Consider the following 26,146-nt stretch of genomic DNA (forward strand, 5'->3'; position numbering starts at 1 on the left):
CAAAGATGGGCTCCAAGTAAGCATGGAGGAGAGAGAACGGAGAAAACCCAGAGCTTGTTGTTAATTCGTCACATCCCAGGAGTCTTACCTTCCACAGAGATGTCTTGGATGGCGAACCTGAGGATGATGGTCCAGATCATTCCCAGGGTCATCTTTGCATTGCCATCCACGATCTCTGCACGAGGACAAAGGGCGGGGAGAGAGGGCTGCTAGTGAGAGCCACCCCAAGGCAGGCAGCAGAGCCCACCCCACTAGGGGGATGCACTGAGTATGCCCTAGTCTAGACAGGACTACTCTAGAAGCCTGCTGACACTGTCCTCTGTACACAAGCTTCCTAGCCACAAAGGCCTTTTCTCCACTGGCTACACTATCACTAATAAGGACGAGCCACTTCCTTCCCAATCACCTTGCTACCACCCACACAATCTGCACAACGGGACAGTGCTGCCTCCTAGTGACCCTGCAGTGTAGTATGGTTTATCTTGTGCACCTGGTCCTTTAAAGGAGCCCAACTTAGCTGGGCTGGACGTGATGGCCCACACCTTTAACATCACCACTGGGGAGGCAGAGGCAGGTGGATTTCTCTGAGTTTGAGGCCAGCCTTGTTTACAAAGTGAGTCTAGGACAGCCATGGTTCTGGCTGTTATACAGAGAAACTTTGTCTCAAAAACAAACAAAATAAGCTTAGCTGTTAGAACCTTCAGTGTTGGTTGTCTCTTGGACAGGATAGATTATGAGAAGTTAGCTGAGGCAGAGAAAAAGGAATGGGACTAGCAGAATGAGAAGACAGATGGAGAACATGTTCGGGGACTAAGCTGCACAGATAGGCTAGAAAAGTTAGTTTAGAGCTGCTAGTACTGGGAAAACTGGGAGAACAGACTGTTGAAACACACTGTGGGGAAACTGAGGAATGGCTGGGAGAAACATTTGAAAAGGCTGAGCTGGAAACTGGGAAGAGGGCTGTCAGGGAGTTACTGTTCCAAAACAGCTAGCCATTTCACACTACAGCCTGCCTCTGGACACAGAAGGTGCCCCTACTTAAAGCTCCTTTGTAGCACACAGTATTAGGCAAGCACTTGACCACGTGAGCTCTAGGGGAAGCAAAGGAATAGAATGCCTGCCCTGTCTTCCCAGGAGTCACAGCTAGAGTCATCATCAAGCAGGGCTACCAGCCTGCTACAGCACTGGGCCAAGCTAGCTCTCCCACCAGAAAAGCTAAGCTTCAAGAAGGCCAGGCTTCCTCAGTCAAAGGACATGACCAATCTCACAGCTGCCACAGGTATAGGCTGGCCAAAGTTCTGGGAGGACCAGGACTTTCATGACACATCCACCAGCTGCCTCTGTGACCTGCAGCTGTGCTTCAAATTGCCACCCCCTCTCATAACCCTGGGGAAGAAGCCATGTTCCTCAATTGCCAGGCCATGAGGGGCCAGGCAAGGCCAGGATTCTTCATGAAGCTGCCCTTTACCCTCGTCTAGGCATGTGACAGCCACAGATTGGGACAAGATCACTTAGAGCATACAGAGGAAACATTTGCAGACTGAGCTGTCCTCCAAACGAAGTGGAGACTGGACACAAGCTGGGTCCGTCCCTCCTCTCACCCTCTGTATCTGCAGATGAGTCTCTGAGCAAAACAAATGCAGCTGTGAGAGCACAGGGCTGGAGCGGAGCCCGGAGAAAAGATCCATGCAGGACACAAAATCTCTGGGCCTGCCTGGATTTTTGGGTTTTGGTTTTTAAACAACCACCAGCTACCTCTACTGTGGCATGCAAGGCTTGGCACCCCTCCACAGAGGTCCCAGGCAGGGGCAGGGCCTTGGAACTCAGAGACACACATTCTGGCCTATCATCCTGCCAAAATTTCAGTCCTGTCATTAACACAAATTAGTTTTCTTTGTTTTTCTAAAAGCTGGGACAACATGGATGTCAGGGCGAGAAACTCTGCTTTGACTAATGAGCAGAGAGGTTGTTGGCAGCCTCTGGGTTCCATGAGCCTCTCCTCATCCAAAGGCGCCTGGGAACTCAACCCCAGGACCCCAAGGAGCTGCTGGCTGAGGATGGTGGTACAGATCTGGGAATCCATTCAAGACAGAGGGATCCTGTGTGTCCAGAGCCATGCACCCAGCCTATGCTGCTGAAGCAAAGCCTAGGGCTGACCTGTGACCACACTTTCTGTTCCAATGCCCTGCTCAGACCACTAGGCTCCCCTTTCCTCCTTGTACACCTCCTTCTACCCACATGGACCAGGCAGAGTTGCTCTTGACAAAAATAAATCAGGTCATGTGTACAGGGGCCAGTTCACAGTTCCTCCTCACTCCCCACCCCCAACCCCCGGTACACACTAGCTTTTGCTTAAAGGTGTAGAGCCCATGGATCCTCCATGTTATTAAGGGTAGGAGCCACTGTCGTCAGGAAGCAAAGCTTCCTGTATTCACTCAGCACACAGAAGTCCTGCCTCGGAGCCTCGCAGCTAAGACCCCTGCTTACCTTCTGCCCCAATGGACACCAGCTTGACTCCCTTGCTGGCGATGAAGTCCAGGGCTTTGTTTACATTGTTGATCTTGTGCACTCGCATCTTCCCCCGCTCTGGCTTAGGCAACCGCTCCCCTGGGAAGACAGGTGGTGAGGGGGTCTTCACAGCCACTCAAGCCACTCCCAGCGCTAGCACCACACAGACTCAAACTGTCAAATTTCCCAGGGGCCAGGGGGCATCGTCAGTGCCAGCTAGGACAGGATACAGTATGGCCTGCACAGTGTTACCTGAGCCTTACCTGAAATGACCTCCAGCAGAAGCATAAGTTTAAGCCCATCCCGGAAGTCCTCATCGATGTTCTCGATCTGAGTGCCAGCCTTCCGCAGATGGGAGTTGCACCAGGCTGTGAAGGTCTAGGGAAGAGGAACAGAGAAGGTATGGAGGTAAGCCAACATCAGGGCTTTGCACTAAGCAGTACTGAGCCTCTATATACATCATGCTTATGTTCACGGGTTCTCGTGTGGCCCAGGCTGGACTCAAGGATGATCTTGAACTCCTTGTCTTTCGGCCTCCTCTTCCCAGATACTGAGATTATGTAAGCATGGGACCATATCCAGTTACATACAATTTTTTCCTGATCTTAAAAGTGATCCAGGCCGGCTGTTAGAGAGGCATTCCCAGGCAGACACGGATCCAAGAGGACCTTGGCTTTCTTTACCTAGTGTCCTGCTGAGGGAGGACCTTAGCCATGACCTTCCTATTACTGGACACATATGACCTGGGACAAGAAAGCTACTGAGTGGGGCTGGGGATTTAGCTCAGTGGTAGAGCGCTTACCTAGGAAGCGCAAGGCCCTGGGTTGGGTCCCCAGCTCCGAAAAAAAGAACCAAAAAAAAAAAAAAAAAAAAAGAAAGCTACTGAGTGAGCAAAGTATTCTACAAACCAAGGCTCACTGGAGCTGAGGTAGCCCAGCAGCCAAGCCCTCCTCTGTAAGGCAGGACTCTGAGCTCTAATTCACAGGTCAAACACCTTGGCCTCCATACATGGCCCATTCTTCCCAATGTTGGGAACTGGATGTGCCTTAGGGTTGGCTGAAAGGTAAGCGGAAGGCAGCCATATCTAGGAAGTTTCTCAAGATCAGGTAGATGGTAAAAGCACATGCTCTGGACGAGGGCTACAAAGCAAGAAGCTGCAGTCCCAGACCCCAGCACACTGCAAATGATGGCAGAACACCCAAGTGTAGGGCCACTCAGTGCCTGCAAGCTGGAGCCTGTTATCTGTGGCACAGAAGAGGTTCAGATCAGTTAATACTAACAAGCCCAGGCATCTTCTGGGGAAAATGGCCCTCTCCCTCCCACGGCTGGATCTGGGAAAACCCAAGCCTCTGCTCTCCTAGGAGCCCCCAGAACAGAAATGGGCAACCAGCCAGGAACATGCAAGAGCACATCCCATGCCTGGGGGGGTAAGCAAGGGCCACACGGGGTGGGTGCCAAGGGCTTCCATGAGCCTCTGGCCAAGCATCATGTGTTTTGACAACTGCCAGCAGGCCTGCTCATTCAGACTCAGCACAGGGCACCTTCCAGACAAAGACACTGCTTAATAATACACCAACCTACACGGAGGACTCAGCAAACAATGAGGGCAGCTGGAGTGGCCAGACCCAACCGCTCACCCATGCTGCTATGCCTGGGAGACAGAGACCCCTCCTGGTGGCACACTACTGTTTCTCAACTAACCATGCCTCTGCCTACTTTGTAGCCTTGCAGTGGAGCCACCACTCAAAATGCAGCCTCTGTGGTGTGGTAACACAGGCTTTAACTCCAGCAGCAGGAGGCAGAGGCTAACCTGAGCTAACAGACCAAGAATCTGTCTCACAACAACAACTAAAACGAAAGTAGCTCACAGTGTATGTAGCTCTTCCTGGAGACTGCTACACCAGGTCTTCACGGTCTGGTTCTGACCCAGTGCCACTCAGACAGCTACTGATCTCTGACAGTTGTCTCTTCTGTCACCCACAGCTGTGTGCTCCTCCTCCAGGGGAAGGACTCCAGAGCAGGCTCTCACTGACACGTTTGCCAATCCCCTCCTCCTCCAGTCCATTTCCCCTTCTTTTACCCGATAGGTCTGAATTCAGACAAACCAAGTCTAGACTTGGCTATAACTCAGAGACAAGTTTCCTAGCCTTTCCTAACATCCATGTTTAGTTCTGTAACATGGCAATGAAGATACCACCGGTGCTGTGAACATCATGAAGACCTGTGTGCTGGGGCTGTGGAGGGCACAGCAGTGCTCAATGTCTCCCCCGTCCCTATTTCAGGAATCCTGTCAACTACTTCTGCAGGTGGTTGGTTGCTCTGTGCTCTGCCCACCCCGAACTGTAGGTACAGACTGGGGCACTCGTCATGCACTCCACTCATGTCTGTATTTTCTTTTCTTTAGGGAGGGTTGGGCGGAGCAGGAGAGGCTAGCCTCCCTCTCACTCTGTAGCTGAGGCGAGCACTGACTCCTCTGGAACTAGAGTTATACACAGCTGTGAACTGCCATGTGGGTGCTGGGGATGGAACACAGGCCTTCTGGGAGAACAGTCAGTGCTCTTTACTGCTAAGCCATCTCTACAGCGTTGGCTCTGAACTCTAAATCTTCTTGCCTCGACCTACCAAGCACTAGGATGACAAGAGTGAACTACCATGCCTTTTTATTGTCTTATGGATTCTAGCAGACACACAGCCCACTCTCCTGCCATGTGTCCAACAACATACAGTGGGCAGATACAGCACTCAGAGGTGAGCTGGGCCACGGCTCGGTGGTGGTGTGCCTGCCCACTGCACAAGAGGCCTTGGACCTATCACTAATCTCAAGAGCAAAGCTCAAGAAGAATTCGGCCCAGAGTGCAGTAGGAGACAAGGCTGAGCAGGCCATCTCTGTTCTTCATGTGTGTGAAAGACGTTGATGGACCACAAGGTGACCAAGTCACATCGGACAGCCTGAGCTTGCTGAAAGGCAGTTCCCGGAGAGGGAGCTTTCTGGTACTCTGTCATCGCTCAGAGCCCAGGGCATGTGTCTGAACGGTGCCTTTGCCTACATGGGTTGCTCCAGCTCACTGCAGGAAAGGAACCAATGAGGGTCTCTGTGCCAGCCTCTTGGGTAATTTGTTCTGTTTCTGGCTGACTTTACCCATTGAGCTTGTCTCTTGTCCTGTAAAATGGATTGATCAGAGTCCACTTCCCGTGGATGCTCCAAGTATTAGTTGTGGAGCAAGGCAGTTAAGCACCTGTCATAGGCTAGGCAGTTAGTGCCAGATGAATATACACACTAATGGGCTCCTTCCTACCAATACTCAGGAAGTAGGTAGGGTGCCCTCTGAGTACAGGTCCTTGGCCCACTCCTGCAGTTTCGAGGGGAATGAGACTGTCAGAGTGTCTGTGCAGATGTCCTTTCCCACACAGGGAGATGATGACCTGACCCTATAAGCTACTTGCCCTTGAAACACACCTTCCATCTCTACTCTTGTCCTCTGGGCAGTAGATGAAGTAGTCTTGCCTCTGCCACTGAGACAAACTGCCATAACCTTGGGCAAATGAGAAAGCTGAACGGTGGCTGTAATCTCTCCTAAGACAAGGATTAAACAGTGATGCAAGCCAGTCATTCTACACTGAGCCTGGCACATGAGGCTCTCAAGGTCGAGCACACGCCAAAGGCCTGTCTTGATGAGTGGTGGCTGTGCCGTGCACATCTGTCCTTCTCACTGCAGAACACAGAGCAGGTGCCAAGAAGATACCCAGCAAGAGGACACAGAGGTGCTCCTTCCTGGCCCCAAAGTGTTCCAGGGAACCGAATGGCTGTCTGCTGATGTGTGGCTGTCCTGTTCTGAGATGAGGCACTCAGGAAGCTGTGTGGGGAACAAGCGGCTGCAGTCGCCACTGCTCCTTGCAGCAGGACTAGTGAGGGGGCTCTAGGGTTGGAAAGGACATTAAAAATTCATAGCTTTTTATACTTGGTTACAAAAATAACCCTCTGCTCAGATTTTTCCTCTCCCTCCCCAGTGCACACCAGCACTGTGGGGTGGATGACAGAGGGTGGTTTCTATAGCTGGAGGCCTCACTCCATGTGCCCACCCAACTTCCTCCGCGGTGCGCAATTCCCAGGCCCGCTTGCAACAATGCAGTTGCCTGCAGTCAGCCATCTGCTATGTGTCTCCAAGCCAGGCAGCAATCAAACCCCGATAGAAAAAATGGACATGGAAGCTTTAATCCCAGCACTCAGGAGGCAGGGACAAGTCGAGCTCCATGAGTTCAAGGCCAACCTGGTCTACATAAGACAAGCAGGGATATGTAGAGAGGCCCTGTTTCAAAGCAAACAAACCAAAGAACAACAAACCCCCAACAGCACTGATCCTTGCCCTGAGCAGGGACAGGACATGACCAATCTAGCCACACTCCACATCAAGCACACCCTAACAGTGGGGAGCATCCACTGCAGCAGCAGATTCGGCACAACCAGCTCACTGCCAGCACCACTCCACAAGCCCGCCACACAGTAGCACCTCTATTCTCACACCGGTTAGTTAAGCAGGACCATTCCTGCTCCTATTGACAGAGAAGGAGATGGAGAGCCTGTGGCTGAGGCAGCTGCCTCCCCAGCCATCCTCACTGACCTCCACGTGTAGGTACTGAGGAATCAGAGGAGAGAGGGGGGGGGGTGGGGAGGCGCAGAGAGAGAGAGAGAGAGAGAGAGAGAGAGAGAGAGAGAGAGAGAGAATACGAACACAAGCTGCAGTGGTGAGGGAATCATAAAGAAAAAGACAGATGGTAGCACAAACCTGTGCAAAGGCCCTGTGGCAGAGGAAACAGATCCTGGTCAAATTCAGGAGTGAGAATAAGGAATAACAGCAGGAGGGACTAGAGATGGCTCAGGAGTTAAGAGCACTGACTGCTCTTTCAGAGGTCCTGAGTTCAAATCCTAACAACCACATGGTGGCTCACAGCCACCTGTAATGGGATCCGATGTCCTCTTCTGGTGTGTCTGAAGACAGCGACAGTGTACTGATATATAATAAATAAATCTTAAAGAAAAGAAAAAAAAGAGGAGGGACAGCAGGACAAAGTCCCTGGTTTTCCAGAGATCACGTGAACTGTGGAGGGAGGGTGTAAAGAGCAGGAGGCCCATGTGTTTGAACCAGGAAGAAAAGAAAGGTGCGGAGAAAGTAGACATTTCCTTTTGGCAGGAGGGCAGAGAAGCCATGTCAGGGATGCCTGGTGTGACTTAGAAATGCAGACTTATGGTCTCAGTGTCACTGGGGAGAAGCCAGAGTGTCAAGATGGGCAGTGTAGCTATGAACTGGTGTTGGAGAGTCAGTGGATTTCATCAAGGTGCTGTTCCTGTTGAAGCAGACAAAGCCCTTTTGGGGTGGCCATGCTGCTCTCACCAGAGGCATGAGTGAAAAGGGCAGGAGGAGGGGAAGTCTTGTGCCTGGCACTGCTTTAAGTGAGACCAGGGGTGAGCTGGGTAAAGTGAGCAGCCTCTAAGAGACCCTAGCTAGGGTTTTCTGCATTGTCACGCTTGAGGGTTGGGGGAGGGGAAGAAGGCTTGGCATCACTGGTCATAAAGTCCTTCCTGTGTCATAGGGTCCCCTCCCAGCCACCAGGATGTGGGGCGGCTGGGTAAATGAATGATGGATATTGTTTGTGAGGTGACTTAAGCGGCCAGGAATGTAGCAGTAGTGGGCTTTAATGAGCCTTTCATTGACGGTGACGCCTCCCCCAACCCAGAGAGGTGAACTCTTTTTGGGTTGTCCCTGAGCAAGAAAGCAAACACTCCCAAAGCCAGTGGCCAAGTGCCATAGCAGGCTGGCACGGCAAACACAAGGACGGCCATTGACAGTGTTGGTCCAGCTGAAATTGTCCCTTCCATTTTCTTTCTCATTTCTCAATATAAAAGTCGTCCTTTGCACTCAGCACAGAACAAGAAGCCCTGTAATGTCTGTCTGGACTTAGAGACAGGCTGTGATGTGTCCCAAGGCTAAGGCACACATGCTGGCCCTGATTGAAGAGACAAAGAGTTTGGCCTACCCAACACAACACACATGTGGGTTCCATCAACGTTCACTTGCCACGATTTTAGGAAAAACTGTTCAATACCTCAAGATCGACCCCCACTCCGCACTGCCACCCACTCAGCAGGCCAATCTACTGCCTGACCCAGGAAGACCGGAGACCCAGCCTTTCCCTGGGCCTAGGGTGAACTGCAGTTGCCCACAGCAACCTCCCCCAGGAACACAGAAGCTAGGGGTCCTGCAGTTTCAAACCTCATTTTTGAAATACCGTGTTGGGTGTGTTGGGTCTGCAGTTCCGCTGGGGCACCGACTGCTTTGCAGGAGAGGGCGCCATCCCACCTCCTGAACTCCCACCTTGTCTGCTGTGGCCTCTGACAGTGCCCATGCCTCCTGCGTCCACGGGTCCTGAGACGGGACATCCAGGGCTTGGTCATGGAGAGGTGCAGTTATTTACTTCTAAGGTAAATAGCCACCTTTGTTATCACCCATCTGCCAGGCAACTGCCAGGCTCAGGCCAAGTTGGACCCAGTGAGACAGCTTTTCACTTCCTGAAAGCAGAGACTGCTCCTGGGCCCTGGGCCTTGTCACAAACTATAAAGGTGCTTTCAGGGCTCAGCCTTCTGGAATCTAGGTTACCAGCTGCCCAGGCAAAGAGGTGATCACTGTGCCTCTGAAACGGGCTGTAAGTCTACTTGTGAATGATACAAAGACCCATTACCTGCACCAGATCCCTGAGGGGATGGAACCCAGGGGCCACAAGTTAGAGCAGCAAACTGATCACACCATGCTCACAGCCACTTACGGGAGGGGTCACAGCAACACAACACAAATAGCCTTTGCTGCACAGGGAACCAGGGCTACCACTGCTGAAATGTCAGGACACTGAGCCCAGCCTAGATTAGTGGAAGAATGAACGGCTGTGGTATGACTGCCCCATGACCACATGGTCTAACTCGAAAGCAATTACAGTGAAATATGGCAGCGTCTCCTGCTCTGGTCTGAAGCTGCCTTATTCGGCATTTTCTCAGCCTCCATGAAAAGGCCGACCTCCCTTTGGAGGAGAGGTATAAATACTGCAGAGTGCAGACGTGAGCATTCCAAAGGTCCTGCGTGTCTATCCAGGAACCAGCTCCCCCAACCCCCTCCCAGCAGCCTGTGTTCCAGCCAGGGCCAATCTCTTTCAAGGGTGTCAGAGCGCATGCATACCCCTATGGACTTTGGAGTAAAATCTTTCCTCAGGAGAAATGCTGGCCTAAGGCTTTCTTCTGGTTTGTCACAGAGCTGGCTGAGTGTCATTCCTCAGAACTCCCTTCAAATGTCACCATTTCAGAAGGCTTTCCCAGACTGAGGACAACCTCCATGAAACTATCACTTTATCTACCACACCTACTCTCAAAAATTGCACTGTCTGTTGGCAAGCAGTCTCCTAACCGACCTAACGAGAATCTAAAGAGTCTGTCTGAGGACCCTCCTGGGAGGCATGGAGTCTTACAATGTTGCTCTGTTGAGTCCTAAAATTAAGATTGTTTGCTAAGTTTGATACAGGGTCTCACATAGAGCAGGCTGGCCTCAAACACACAATCCTCCTGTCTCAATTTTCCAAGTGCCAGGACCCAGGCATGCACATCAGGCTAGACTTCATGGTTTCTGTTCCTATCGTATTCTGAAAGTCATTATGTGGGGGTATATATATATATATATATATATATATATATATATATATGTATGTATATGTTTTCAATATATATTTTATATTTTCATTCTGTAAGCAAGCCTTGGAAGACAATGCTGGTCTGTCACTATGGAGGAGAGGCAGCTTGAACCACAGAATTAAGACTGCGTCTCAAAGAAAACAACAAAACTCAACAGCCTCCACCGCCTGGTAGAGTCAGATCAACAGAGGTGCCATTCACTGCTGCAGCAGCCAGGCTTCAGAGAGAGCCGCTCAGCACCAGTGCCACAAGTGAAGCCAGGCCCTTCCCGGGCTCGCCAATTGCTGGCTGTGTATCTAACAAAAGAAGGAAAGCGGCACAGTGGCACTTGGGAGGTAGAGAAAGGAGAATCAAGAGCTCAAGGTCACCCTTGGCTATACCGTAAGCTCCTAAGGACAGCCTGGGCTACATGAGATACCCTCAAACAGACAGAATGAACAAAAGAAAAAAGTAAATAAGTTAGTAAATAAAAAAGTTAGAATTATCTGTTTCTTATTCCCGAGGACTGGGGCTGTAGCTCCGTAGTGGGTGGGGCACCCCAACCTGTTAGGCTAGCCCTTGGGATGCCGCAGCAGGAGGAACTAAGTTCTGGGTCACAGTAAAACATTATTAAGAAAGTCCCTTTAAATCCAGTCGTTTCCTTCAGTGTGGCTCTGTGTGAGAAGCACCTGGGGGCTCTCCTCTCCTTCACGCAAATTCAGACTATGGATATGCTATCATTCAGATGAAGGAGTTTTCTAGATCACAGGTATACTTGAATTCTTCTTTCTCCCCCAACCCCGTTTCTTTTTAGATAGGGCCTCCCTGGCAGATCTGACCAGCTTGTAACTTACGGAGGGAGCTACAGCTCGCTTTTGAGTGCTGGCCTTCAAGGTACGTGCGACCATACCTGGCCTTCGGTGACCTTTTTAAAATAAAATACGTGGTTTTCAGAGTCACTATTGCTTCTATGGGTTGTAATTCACATAATTAAAGATTAACCCTTTAAAATTGAAATCAAGCTAGGTGGGGTGATGCATGTCTTTAATCCCAGCACTCAGGAGGCAGAGGCCGGTGGATCTCTAGGAGTTTCAAGCCAGCCTGATCTACAGACAGCCAGAGCTGTTATCACAGAGAAACCCTGTCTTGAAAGGAAAAAAGAATTTTTTTTTAATTAGGCTGACGAGGTGATTCATCAGCCATTAAGAAAATGTCCTGTTCTTACAGAGGACTAAAGTTCAGTTCCCATGAGCACCCAGTCAGATAGCTCATGATCACCTGAAACTCTAGCTCCAGAGGGATGCCACAATTCTGGACTTTGCCAGCACCTACCCACACACAGGTATGGTAATGAAAATAATAATCACCTAACTTGAAAAAAAAAAATCACACAGGGTTTGGTTATTTTACAATACAACTGTCTCTACTATTTACTCCCAGGATAACAACACCACTCAAACTTTTAGTGGTCACTGCCTCTAGGCACTAATGGCCACTTCCTGTCTCTTCAGAGTTGCCTCTCCTGGACGTTGCACACAGAGACAGCATGCAGCCTTTTCAGGCTATCTTCTTCCTAGTACATCTTCAAGATTCAGCCACCTTGAGTCATGTATTTCCCTGTTTAACACTCCCTTTTCAAACCCTTCTACCTTGTGGCTGTTATGAATGGTGGCTGTAAAACCTTGCCTGGATGGTTTTTCAATTCCTTGGGTATCTTGGACGTCGGATTTCTAAGGCTAGATGCTAGCTATGATTTTCGTCATCTGAGGAACTGCCCAACGGCTTCCCGAAGAGGACATGACATCTCACATTCCTACCAGAAATTCCAGTTCCTTCATCTCCTTGCCTAATCAGGCTCCCACCTGAACCTTTTTATTACTGAGTGTAAATTCACATCTCTCTGTGTGGGTTTTATTTGGGGAGGTGGGGGATGTGGTGATGCTGCTGCTGCTGGGGAAATCAAACCCAAGGGCTGGAGCATGCTGGGCAAGCACTTTATTTGATGCTAATCTCCCAACCTCCTGTCCTGATTGCTGATTGATGTCAAACATCTGTATGAGAATATCCTGACCACTTGTTTAGAAGAATGCCTTTCAAATCCTTTGCCCATTTTTAAATCTCATCTTTTTATTGCTATGTTGTACAACAGTTCTTTACAGCTGTAGGACATTACATCTTCATTAGAAACATGATTTGCAAATATCTGTGGACTGTCACCATTTGCATACTGTCCTTTGGGATGAGGACATCATGGCTCCACTATACAGCGCTTTATTTAACAACCACCACCTGACTCTTGGTCTCACAGAGCCAGGGCTTGCTTTTGAAAGGTCTCTGAGCCACAGAAAGTTGCCTCTGGTGTGTCCCGGTGAGGCTTGCAGCTCCACTCTGTGCATGTGGAGGTCAACTGCTCAGGCACTACTTGTTGAAAAGACTTCTCTAGCCGGGTGGCGACAGTGCACACCTTTAATCCCAGAGACACCCTACCTATCTCACAAAACAAAAACCAACAACAACAAAAAGCCCAAAACAAACAAAAAAGTATTCCCTTCCCTAATTAAATTATCTGGCATTTAAAAATCATTTGACAATAGATTTATGAACTTGGGGAGCTTTGCCTTTTTTTCCTTCTCCTTTCTTTCCCTCCCTTGGTTTTTCAAGAGAGGGTTTCTCTGTACAGCCCTGGCTGTTATAGAACTTGCTCTCTAGACCGGGCTGGCTTTGAACTTAAAGGTTTCCCACTTCTGCCTTCTGGCTCAGTGCTGGCTCAGTAGGTAAAGACACTTGCCACCAAGCCTAATGATCCGTGTGATGGAAGAGAACTGACTCAAAGTTGTTCTCCGAGCTTTCATGGGTGTCGTGGCATGTGCTCGCCTACTAAATAAACTTAATCTTTAAAAACGGCAGAATTTTAACAATAGCCAAACGGCTCAGATTCCCTGGAGGTGGACCCTAGACAATGACACTTGACACAGGAAGTCAGGGTTGAGACAAGGGATAGGTAGCCTGGAGTTGGAAGGTGTTCCAATTGTCTCTGTCTAGCCTCACAGACTTCCGGAGCCACCTCACACTTAGGAACTAGCCAAACAACACGAAGCTATTCAGATTACAAGCCACAGAACTGGGTCCTCCCTAGGGAGCTGTGTCCAGCCTCCCAAAGCAAAGTCCACCTGTCTAGGAAGAACTGGCCTGATTTGAAGTTAGGAGGGACGATGAAGAGGCAGGTTGAGCCCTCCCCACCGAGATTTTCAGCAGGAAGGAAATGAGTGAAGCCTACCTTGGTATCTACTCTTAAAAGTCAAAACGTCTACTCCCAAGAGTTTTAAAATTAGGGCTCGGCCCATTCCCCTGGCATTCTGCCAGGAAGGTCCCCAGGCTGCCCTTCTCACCTGGAGGACAGGGAGCTAGCGCCAAGGACAAAAGCCCATTCATCTTCAATGCTTACAGCAGAGCTCAGGTTTCCTGGTGAGGGTGGGGGACTGAATATCTGGTTAAACTTTGATCCTTCAAAAAGATAGACAAGGCAGCTGATTCTGACCTGGACACAAGGGCTTGCAACCCTAACTGGTACCAGAAACCCAATGTTAGAATTAAGGTTTTAGTATGGACCAATCTCCCTAGGGCCTTGCTCATACAGACTAGAGGGAGCTGAAACCAGACAGGGACTGATGGGCTGTGGTCTAAGCAGGTACCATCCCTCGGTTTTACCTAGGCCACCCAGGGAACTCCCCATAGCTCTTACGTGCCACAGGCCAGGGCATCAGGGAATGGGGACCAGAGTAAGCAATTCTGTTCCTCCTCCTCCTCCTCCCCTTCTTCCTCCTCTTCTTCCCCAATCCAGCCATGAGGTAGCATGTTTTTGCTGGTACTCAAAGCACCAAATACTGGGCTCTCCAGATGACTGTTAACTGGACTGGTTTCACCTTTGCAACTGAAACTCAGTGACCTTTTCCTTTTTTGGAATATTTTGATTCTAGTTCACAGCATTCTCTTACAGAAGCAGACAGACAGGAGGGTAGGCCCATAAAGCCCAGGGTAGAGAAAAATGAGTCTAGAAATCTGTCGTCTCAACCCCCTGTGGGAACACAGAAGCCAAGTACAGATGTCTTGCAAATAATCCTACTGCTGGTGTCCTGTTCTCTGAGCCTGGAGTTAGACGGTCCATCTCAGGAGAGCTTAGAGCCCTAGGGGAATGCAAGGGTCCATAACTGCACCATCAATCTTCTGCCCCTGAGTCCACTGTCAATTGGTATGGCCCCAGCATGACTCCCCTCAGCCTGGCACCCAGCAGGGGCTCAGACCAGAGAGTACCAGGTGAGAGAAAAGGAATCCAATCAACCTGGGAGAGGCTTCTGACCAGGAACCCTGGCCTTCTAGTGCAGACTTTGCAAAGAGGCATCTGGTGGAATTTGGAATTATCCAATCTTGCCCCAGCCTCCTGTGAATAGGTGTTGGCTGATCCCTGGTCTGGAGATGCTGTGAGGTACACACTGGGCTTGGGGGTCTTCCCACCGCAGCACTCATATCTGATCTATTTCAGACTCCAAGGATGTAAAACCTACAGCAACAATAGAATGGTGCCTGAGGAGAATTAAAACAAAACAACAACAAAACTCAGATTCTATAGTCAGAGAGTAATTACAGGACTAGGAGGAACCAGCAGGGAGCGACTGAAACCTCTGACTCACAGTTGGCCCCATTAAAAATGGTGAAACCCTGGGGTTGGGGATTTAGCTCAGCGGTAGAGCGCTTGCCTAGCAGGAGCAAGGCCCTAGCAAGGCCCTGGGTTCGGTCCCCAGCTCCGGAAAAAAAAGAAAAAAAAAAAAAAAGAAAAAAAAAAATGGTGAAACCGTTTGCTCTGGCCGGCGAGTGACAGGGCAACTCTTACTGTAGCTTGTACTACCCACACACTTTCGCAGCCTGACCCTAGCTAGCAATGAGCAGACCAGTCAGGCTTCTCTAAAAGCACTTGACTTGAGAGAAGGAGGCTCAGGCACTTTGGGGCAGAGCACACAGCTACCTTCAGAACAGTGGACAGGGCACTGGGCATGGCCAGGTGTGGACTCCATTTCAACAGAGAAGACAATGGAAAGGGGAGCTTTGTACCCTCTCAACCCACCCTCAAAGCCACTGAGGGGCTGGATTTGAGCGAGCCAACAAGAGGTGTTTCTGTGATTAGGTGGGGGTATTATATATGCTAGCCCTAACATAATTATAGAAATGACTCCCTGTGTATGGGGCTTTCTTTGATTTTTACAGGTAAGGTTCCCAGTACTGAAGGAGTTGCCTACTGGTGGGCCTGGAGTCCTACTAACTAGCCAAGATGGGTGTTAACAACTTCCGCTGCCTGCTTCAATCCCCCATTAGACTTTTCACATTGCTTCTCATCAAATCCACAAGAAGACTCTAACCCTCAGTCTCAGACCCTCAGGCAGATTCCCAGCCCAGATTGAGCGTGGTACCTGCTTGTGATGAGACACAGCGGCTGGGCTGTAGGATGAGTCATGGAAGAGGGAGGGCAAGTCAGGTGACCAAGTGAGAATCAGAACTCCTGAGGTAGCCTGGTTACCTTGACATTCCTGTGATTCTGCCAAGGTAAAAAGTAACCCAAGGACTTTGCCTTATATGGGCACAATGACAGATTTCAACGCAACGTGTTAACTGACCCTACATCAAATCTAGTCCAGGTTGCTCGGCGACACCCGATAACACTGCTCTGAACATAGGAAATAACAACGTATGACAGGTCGTGGCCGGTGACTCACAAAACAAAGGTGAGGTACAACTGCATCTGTGTGACTTTAGACAGGGAGGGGTGGGTGGCCTTCAGACCACGAGGCCCTATCGTTCCCCACCCACAGTGGGGGGAGACCTGGCTTAAGGCAGGGAGAGGCATGGAGGAGATTCCACTTCAGGCTGTAACTGAACAGCAAGTCCTGCCTAGGTTCAGAGAGGCCTAGTGCTTCCCCCCAGAGGGGTCAGGACAAGCAGGGCTCTGGGAGGTGTGTTTCTTTAGGCTGACAGGACAAAATGGGCAGTGAAGTACAGGGCTCCTTCATGAGAAACCCCAGCATTAAAGAGATTGAGACAGAAGGACTACATATGCCAGCCGGGGCTACATAAAGACCCTGGAGTTTCGGTTTAAACAAAACAACACAAAGATACACATGAGAACTAAAGAAACCAGCTGGGCTTGGCAGGAATCCTCAAAGAGAAAAGCCCCTCCCCCATGGTTGGGCGAAGCAAAGGGGGACTATCTTAGACTAGAGTTCTGGGACAGGACGGGGCCCTAAAAGGTCTGAGCACACTCTGTAGACACAGTTGGAATGAACACACTTCCTGTCCTTTACAGAGCCTCCCTCTATAGAACTCTCCCTACTAAAGAGATGGGGACCAGAAGACTTCTGTGTAACTTTGCACACACTGACCCCAGTAGGTGGCTCCAGTACCCACCCATCTGACCCATGCTTCAGAGACACAGGCCTCACTTCCATTCAGCCAGTGACTTTGCAATAGGCCAAGAGCAACAGTGGCAGCAGAGTCATAAGTGACTTGTAAACAGTGTCCCAACAATGGAGGTCATGGTGCCCTACTCAAAATATTAACCTCAGTAGTTTTTGTTTTAAGGGTTTTTTCTTGTTTATTTTTGCAATGCTAGAGATTGATCATGCTAGGCAAGCACTCTACCAGAAATCTATTCCAAATGCTTGTGACCTCCCACTGGGGAGGTGAGGCCCAGGCTGAGCCAATGAAGAGCAGAGTGGTATCTGGCTGGCCCTCCACCCCAGCCTCCCAGCTCCTTTGCTCCATGGGTGGCAAACACCACACAGATGGCAAGTCCAATCTTCTATGGCTTGGCCTGGGCCACTCCCCTATGCAGAGAAGGTCTGTATCCTAAATTTCTCTACAGACAAACCCCAGTATGGCCCAGGGCTAAAAGATGGTACCTGACAGGAGAGGCAGGAGAGGAGCAGCCTGCTCCTACAGCAGAGCTGCCAAGTCAGGGAGCCCTTCTTCTCAGAGGGAGAAAACCCCTTGCTTCCAATGACCACCTTTCCACCTCAACACTGTCACCTCCAAGGACCAAAGGTAAGAGGAAGAAAAGTACTCCTCAGATGGTAACTAGCTCCTGCCAAGGGGAAATCTGCCTGCAGTCAGATGCCCCACTGCCCAGAACTGAGATCCAGGACATGGAGGGAGATCACAGCCAGGCATCAGAAAAGCATGGTCCAGTTGGAAAGGGACGCTGGTAAGCTAGTCACTGCAGGGCAGTGTGATATAAGGACAAGGGTGAGAGGACACATGATCTGGGTCTTGAAAGAGGAGCACTGTTCTGATGCATGATGGCCTGGGAAGAAGGTCATTCCACAGTCAGAACACTGACAGAAAAGTCACAAACAGGCAGGTGTTATGGTCCCAGAGAGTAGCTGTAGGATGCAGTACCAACGGGAGTCAGGCATGTGTGCACATGAATGTATAGTCTTTAAGTCTCCTGTACTACAGAAAGGTTGAGGAGAGCAAGGTTTGTTCTCTGTGCAGATGGGAGCAGAGCAGGTTAACGCAGTGACCCAATTAGACATGAGTCTCTGAAAGATAATGTTCACCAAAGCATCAAGACTCTAGGTGAGTGGAGTCAAGCCAGGTAAGGGATCACTGCAGGACAACAGGATGGCGGCGAGACATTGCAGTGTCCCATTCAGCAGGCAGAGCGGCTGACTCTTCCACTCAGAGGTTACATCTGTAGGCTCTGCACTTTCTATTGCCCACCATGTGTCCTGCATTATTAGGGCAATGGAAGGAACACTGTAGAACAAGAAGGACAGGGTTCTAGAACAGTCTAAGCAGTGGTTCTCAGTCTTCCTAATGCTGCAAGCTTTTAATACAGTTCCCATGTTGTGGTGACCCCAACATAAAACTATTTTTGCTCCTATTCATAACTGTTGTTTTGCTACTGTCGTGAATTGTAATGTAAATATCTGCGTTTTCCAATGGTCTTAAGCACTCCCTGTGAAAGGGCTGTTGGAGCTCCTAATGGGTCTTGACCCACAAGTTAAGAACTGCTGGTTAGAAAAAGACAGAAACTCAGTACCTATTACAGAGTGAGGTGTCAAATGTCCCTAGGATTCTGACAGGAATGGATTAGGAAGGACATTGTAAAGTGTGGGTGTGGAGACCCTAGGAACATCAACTGGAGAATGCCAAAATCAAAGTGTCACATGATCAGCAGGCATGTGGGAACTTCTGTCTACAGCTAGCAGAAGAGCATCTGTTCACGCATGCTTTCATTCCAGACTCATTCAAACATATCCTGCTAGGCTGCTGGCTCCAGGGACACAGAAAAAAGGAAAGCCTTCCATTGCTAATAAGAGGAGGCACCCTGGCCTGAAAATAACTGGGTATAACGAGTGGATTCAGGGCCGGAGAAGTGGAGACATCACAGATGAGATCCTTAGGGACGAGGGAAGAGCACTTAAGACCCCTCAGGGAAAAGCTTGTGAAATGTCACATCCAGTGAAAGTGGGAAGGGGAAGCACACAATGGAGTGTGGGAGCAGGGCTTGGACACAACTCTAGGACAGAGGATGAGCAGGGAAACTGAGCCGTGGTGGCTCACGCCTTTAGTCCCAGCACTTGGGAGGCAGAGACAAGTGATCTGAGTTTGAAGTCAGTCTGGGCTATGGATCGAGTTCCAGAATAGCCACAGAAACCCTGTCGAGAAAAAAGGAGAGGAGAGGAGGGGAAGGACAGGGGAGGGGAGGGGAAGGAAGGAAAGAAGAGAAAAGATAACGCTAGGGTTGAGCATTTGGGTTTTCATTTGATAGTCAAAAGTATCAAACATAGTAACTGTGGTTTCTGTTAAAGTGCACACATCCTAAGGTTTTGGGGTACAGCTCCGTGATACAGTGCTTGCCTAACTCAGTTATCTAGCCCTGGATTCTACCCCTAGCATTACAGGAACAAAACCAAACAAGTAGGACCCATGATTATTTGATCAGCATGCTACAGTACTGTCTGATAGGAGTGGGAGATGTAGAATCTGGGAAAACAATGATAATTATTGATGCTGGCAATGGACACACGACTATTTCTCCACTGTGATAACTATTCCAAAGGTCAGCGCGTGTGTATGTGTGTAGATGCATTACAGTCCTTACAGTTCCTGTGCTGAGGAGAGGTTGAGGAAGGCAAGGATAGAACATTGGCCTCTGTTCTGGGTACCTGCTGAAGGGCTGAGACACTTCTGTGATGGAGCAGGCAGCCTTGGTAGACACTGGGAACTAAGAGGCACCCAGGAAGTGAAAAGATTGGTTCCACTGGCAAAGGCTTACAGTTTAAAAATACACCAAAGTCAATGTGCAGGGGCGGGACTTTCCCATCTAACCCAGCTTGCGGGCCCCAGTGTACTATGCTATTTTCCTACAAGAGAAAGAATCGGATGCCCCCAGGTACGGGCTGGGTAGTCACGGCCCACACTCCAGCTTCAAATTCACCCTGAACTCCCTGTGTTCTCCTGGCATTCATTACCCTGTCAAGGATGCTAGGGTAAGGCTGTGCCCTCTGCATAGACAGACTGGACCACACCCACCACGGTCACAAAACAAGCCACCTCTTTCTTTCCCTCTCCTGCAGAGCAAGGTTGCATTTAAAAGAAGAAACAGTCTCAGGTTTTGTCTCCCAAACAGTGAAAGCCCCAGGGGCAAGGACTGGGAACACAGCAAAAGGCTGGGAACAGAGCAGCTAGTTCCAGGGGAATGGGTCACCACTGCCGGTGAAGGTGTAGAGGGACGCGGGAGACAAAGCCCCAGCCGAAGCCAGACAGCAGAGAAAGAAAAGGAAGCAGCTGTGTACCTCTGGGTCCCATGGCCCTGAGAGAACTGGGGAGCTATCAGATTCTGCTTGGCCACACCACGTGGCCTCTATCTTTCTCTACATTTTCCATGGCACCGACTTCTCTGCCAATGTCCCATAAACAACAATGGTCAGCAAACACAGGTCAGCTTGCCCCTCCTTTCCTGTGCTGCGCATCTCAAGGCTGGGTGGGGCTCTGGAGCCAGGTCTCAGGAAGGTGAGTGGCCAGCTCACCACAGGATCGTGCTTTAATATAGCTGTCCCTAGGAACAAAGCACTTTACTATCTCTGGCTACGTATATTAATTTTACTTAAAGGCAGCAATTCTGGTATCAAAGGAAAAGTTTTTCAAAAGAAGAGCAGCAGCAAAGAAAGGTCTGAGGACAGGACCTTCTGACTCCCTCTTCCAAGTAAGTATTCCTTCTGCTTGGACTCTCAGAGGATATGTGTACCAACCTGGACAAGATCCCCATCCCTCTAGATGAAAAGTAATGGCTTCCTCCTCTGCCCACTGGGAAGGCATACTGCTTGTCTCCCAATTGGAAGACACTGACACAGAACTCTGTAAGAACACCTGGCTGCCATGCTGGGTCTGCCATGCTGGGTCTATAAGTGTCCCAAAGAGGACTTCTTAGGACTTTTACAGCCTACAGCTGGACACCAGGTTGGTTTTCAAATATATCATAGAAGGCTTGTAGGGCTGAGCTGGGCCTGGCAGGTAAGAACCTCTTTCTCAGAAGGCAGGACGAGGCTAGATCAATCTCCACCATTAACACCACACCGAGCGGCCATCCTAAGAGAGGAGGTCAGACAGCAGTTCACTCCAGCCTGTCTGATGGCTATTTACCCATCTAGTCACCATTTACCTACTGACACGTGTGTCAAGCCACATTCTAGGGGCACAACAGTGAACAAATCAATGAGTGCCCCTGCTTTTGAGACGCTCACAATCTTATGGAGGATGGAAAGCACAGCATGGCTGGAGTTCAAAGTAGTACAAGATGGCTTGATTACCCCACAGTGAGTTCAATCCCTGGAACCCACAGTAGGTGAGTACTAACTCCCTCTGGCCTCCATTACTGTGCCTGCACTCTCACACACATCATACACACCTGGGAATACTACAACTACTAACAGATGTTTAGAAAAAGAGGAATGGGGCTGGAGAGATGGCTCAGTGGTTAAGAGCACCCGACTGTTCTTCCAGAGGTCCTGAGTTCAATTCCCAGCAACCACATGGTGGCTCACAACCACCTGTAAAGAGATCTGATGTCCTCTTCTGGTGTGTCTGAAGACAGTGACAGTGTACTTACATATAATAAATGAATAAATCTTTAAAAAAAAATAAAAGAAAAAGAGGAATGGTGGCACACACCAGAGGCCTGAATTCAAGGCCAGCCTGGTCTACAAAGCAAATTCCAAGAGAGCCAGGGCTACAGAGAAATATGGTCTCAAAACACACAAAGGAAGGAAGAAAGGCAGAGGTAAGGTGCCTGATGATATGGCTAAGCCAAATTAAGGGCATTGGGTGCTCTTCCATAGGACCCGGGTTCAATTCCCAGCACAAACACAGCAACTTACGACTGTCTGTAACTCTCCAGTTCCACAGGATCTGATGCCCTCTGACACACATGTAGGCAGAACACCAGTGTGTGTGTGTGTGTGTGTGTGTGTGTGTGTGTGTGTGTGGTGTGTGGTGGGTGTTATGGCCACTCTATAAGTAGGACAGTGAAAACTAAAGTGTACAGAATGAGGAGGAGGGGGCGGGGTTGAAATGGAAAGCGGCTAGGACAGAGACACCTATAAAGGTGCCAGGCAGGAGAGAGCGTGACAGTATCTGGGATAATGTGGATATGACTGGGAAAGACTAGTGGACAAAGCACCCGCCACAGGGCCCCACTGTCAGGAACAAGGATACCTAGGAGCAATCCGAGCAGAATGAAGCTCAGCCCAGTGAGAACAGCTCAGAGGGCCCAAGGCAATGCTAGGGCCAACCTACTTCCAAATGGTCCAAGGACCTGAGCACCTGGCTGTGCTCATAATGGGACAAAGAGGCAGTTTCAGTGGTGGGCCCGCCCCTCAGGGCCTGTCTATGGCAGAGCAAAGCTGCCTGTGTACGCCCTCACATCTGGTCTAGAGGCTACATACATGTAGCATTCTGCACGACTTTTAGGGAGATTTGTGGACTCTGCAGGCCACTGGCCTCTCCTGCCTCTGTTCAGCTCCACCCACTATTACCACTGAGGCAGGGGAGGAAGACACACTTACTATCCTGCAGCTAAACTGACTGTAGCTCAGTCTTCCATAAAAAGCTGGCTTCTAATGTGACACCATGGACCTCTCTTCAAAGTTCCCTCTTCCCAAACCCCATACAGATGCCATCTCTCTGAATCCTGACCACTCTGGGGTGGAGACTCTTGGCCATGGTTTTGTAAATAAAAAAACTGGGGGTTGGGGATTTAGCTCAGTGGTAGAGCGCTTGCCTAGGAAGCGCAAGGCCCTGGGTTCGGTCCCCAGCTCCAAAAAACAAAAGAACCAAAAAAAAAAAACAAAAAACAAAAAACTGAGGCTTCTTTGCCCCGAGTCTCTCAGGCAGGTAAGTTACACTCCAGCTTGTAGCCTATATCCCTGAACCTGACCACATGGGTCCCAGTAAGGGGGCCAACAGCAAGGCTCACAAGTGTATGAGCCCTGTGGTCAGGCATCCGGGGGAAGAGTGCAATGTGGTGCTCTCACTGGGCTCACGCAGCTGAACCTTCACCAGGAAACCTCTGCCCCACACCTCATTACCCAAAGTGCTTGTGTTACAACATGGGCTTGAGCCCTTCAGATAGCTGGAGGCTCCCAGGTCAGCTCTTAAGAACGCACCAAGATGCTCACACAGATCCTCCTTCTCCAAAGTTATTTCTGGGCTTATTAAAAAGCAACAGTCAAGAAAACCACACCCAATCCAGGCTGGCTGTACTCTCATCGTGCAAATCTCAGACCAGGATTAATTCTTTGGCTGGTTTCAAACCTTCAATTTCAAAGCTATCTTGTTTGTGCTTGTCTACAAAGGAATGTTACTGGGCACCTCCTGCTAGCAGCACAGAAAGCAACTCCCACTACCGTCACCTGCTCCTTGAGACCAAGCCATATATAGGCAGTCGACTTCAGAAGGACTCGCTCAACTCTCTCCTTCCCACCATTTAATCAGGTTCCCCAACACAATCTTTAGCCAAATGCCTGTCTCCTACCTAAGGGTCCAGGGACCAGTGAACTGAGCTATGAAACCAGAGATTTCGCTAGCTCTCTCCGCACCACACCCCATCCTCTGGACATGATGCCATCATATGTCTGAATCCCAAGCTTCACCAAGAGGCGAACTGCTCCATCCTGCTGGAATAGCCAAAAAAAGGAAAAAGCCCAATTTGGTTCTCAGTTCTGCCACTCACAGGCTGGGTAGCCTTAGGCAAGCCAGGTCCCCTTATCCGAAAGTCATCAATGCAGAGTGCATGTGAGGCTAAGCTAAAGGAATCTATCTTATGAGCTGGTGTGCCATCTGTACCAGCATCAAATGACAGTTTCTGAGGTGTCCCCCTTCCTGGAAGCCTCCCAAGGGCAGGGCTGTTCTGGTCTTTTCAACACTGTGTACTCAGGGCCTACAACAATGACTAAATGTTTGAGAACAATGTTTTTTATGTCATATTTAGATCAAAATCCAAGACCCTCATGAGGCCTGGTCTGGGTGCTCTCTCTATCCACCTGGCCCCTAGACATGTGGCCTATTTCTCACCTCTCAACTGCCACCCCAGGCCTCTCCTTCCCGGCCTCATTTCACCTTAGAAAGAGCACACCTCAAAAGGAATACTACGTTATCTGAGGGTGGTGTGCTGGGTTGCAATGTCAGCCCCACAAGGACAGGAGACCTAATGTGTTCCCACCACTTTAAAAACAAAACAGAACAAGAAGGCTGAGGCTGGTATGAGTGCTTCTCCCACTCTTCTTCAGTTCGTTGCCATTCTTTCTCTATTCACTCCAATCCACCAAAAAGGATATGCTGTGGGGAAGGCACAGACCCTTATAAAACTGGGTGTGGTGAGTGTACACCCAGAACCCTGGCACCCAGGAAGCTAAGGCAGGATGATCAAAAATTTGAATCCAGCCTGGTCTACACAGCAAGTTCCAGGCCAGCCAGGGGTATTGAGACTCTTGTCAAAACAAATACAAAAGCTCTCTAAAGCCTCACATAATAAACACACTGCTCTGTGATCCACGCAGCTGGCACCGAAGGCCACAAGAAGCCCTGCATGTTGTCCCTACCCTGATACTCCCTGGGCTGCAAACTCATGGGGATCTAGAAATGCGCTCTTTATAAGATTATATGGCAGGCCAGTGGCTGATGAAGTCCCTCTGTCCAGACACTTTTCTGGATGCACAGCCCTCTCCCCAGGCAGTTTCTGTACACACGGAAGTGGTGAGCAATGCAAAGCATTGCAACCATTTTTCCTCCAGCTATTTCTAGGCACACAAAAAACATTTAAGGATTCAAGGCCAGCCTGAGAAAACAATCGAATCAGGAAATACTTACTGCTCAAAAGCAACAGAGCCCAGAAAAAGTCAGAAGTTGAGGGCTTTGCCTTGGTGGAGACATTTCCTGGCTTTTCACAGGCAGCTTCAACAAAGTTTGATGAAGACAGTGAGGCCAGTAATAGAACTAGCATGGGATTCAATTAAGAGCTTAGAAAAAAACGATTTCTTGGGGTTCATGTCTATTCTTTATCAAGCATCAACACATCTGAGTGCCTCCTTTCCTGCTTTCCTGAGGTTGATCAACTCTCAACTCTAGGAAGCACGGTGTTCCCATGTTTCTTCTACCCAAGGCTTGGCAGTGACCTTCCCAAACAGGGACTGTCAATATCTTTCAGGTCAAAATCAGAGGGTCAATCCTAAACAAGTATTCCTGCCATGTCATTTCTGTGTAGGCTTTGAACTGGCAGGTTGTGTGACGCCTGCACCCCAGGTGACTGTGGATGCAAACAGCTGCCTGTGCATGTATTTTAGGCCCTTCTGGATAAGCAAACAAAAATACTTCCCACAGGGCCAGAGCCTAGGAAAATGTATATTTGTATGAGAAAGCACACACATTCTTGAGAATCCACATCATGACCTGAGACAATGGGCTGCCCTCACCTTTTTATCAGGGCGGCCACTAAGGAGGATGCGGAATGGATTCTTTCCCTCTGCTAAGAGGACTCTGAAACTGCAGTTCTTAGGAGTAAGGGAAAGGTGGCAGCTGGGCCAAGTGCAGGAGGCAGGTGGCAGGGTAGCAAGCCGCCTATAGAACACTCCCGTGGGCTTCGGGTCCCCAGAATGCTCTTGTGTGCTTCACTGTTTGGTTTAAGAATTGAATTATGACAGTAGTGGGGGTGCGCGCCTTTACTTCCAACAATATATATATATGTATATATATATATATATATGTGTATATATATATATATATTTTATATTTAAAGGTTTATTAATATATGTGAGTACACTGTAGCTGTCTTCAGACACACCAGAAGAGGGCATCGGATCCCATTATAGACAGTTGTGAGCCACCATGTGGTTGCTGGGAATTGAACTCAGGACCTCTGGAAGAGCAGTCAGTGCTCTTAACCGCTGAGCCATCTCTCCAGCCCCCAACAATATTTTTTTATCATTTTATTTATTATTTAATCATAGGCAGAGGAAGGCAGATTTCTTAAGTTCAAGGCCAGCCTGGTCGACATACTGAGTTCCAGAACAGCAAGGGCTACAATGACAGATAGATAGATAGATAGATAGATAGATAGATAGATAGATAGATAGATAGATAGATGGTAGGTAGGTAGGTAGGTAGGTAGGCAGGCAGGCAGGCAGGCAGGCAGGCAGGCAGGCAGGCAGGCAGGCAGGCAGGCAGGCAGGCAGACAGACAAACTGTCCTATAAACTAGAATTCCAGCCTTTTGGAAAATGATAATCCAGGACCCATTCTCACCTGGCAGCAATCACTAAGGTTACCTGGAGCTGCAAAAGCCATTATGGGTCACCTGTCCTAATATAATCTAGGACCACAGTCC

At 49.4% G+C, this 26,146-nt stretch overlaps 1 protein-coding gene across 10 annotated transcripts in view; it reads right to left on the minus strand.

Moving 5' to 3' along the window:
• Positions 1–26,146, minus strand: part of Actn4 (actinin alpha 4) — a 73,033-nt gene that overhangs the window by 22,526 nt on the left and 24,361 nt on the right. For 7 of the 10 annotated variants that reach the window (XM_087586385.1, XM_087586377.1, XM_087586362.1 and 4 more), the window contains 3 exon segments: positions 2,772–2,886; positions 2,488–2,607; positions 89–175 (listed from right to left, as the gene is read on the minus strand). In XM_087586385.1, coding sequence (XP_087442511.1) covers positions 89–175; positions 2,488–2,607; positions 2,772–2,796 — 232 coding nt within the window. In that variant the 5' untranslated portion in view covers positions 2,797–2,886. 10 annotated transcript variants of the gene reach the window in all.

The sequence above is a fragment of the Rattus norvegicus genome, chromosome 1 (assembly GCF_021556685.1).
Source record: "Rattus norvegicus strain SHRSP/BbbUtx chromosome 1, alternate assembly SHRSP_T2T, whole genome shotgun sequence".
Classification (NCBI taxonomy): domain Eukaryota; kingdom Metazoa; phylum Chordata; class Mammalia; order Rodentia; family Muridae; genus Rattus; species Rattus norvegicus.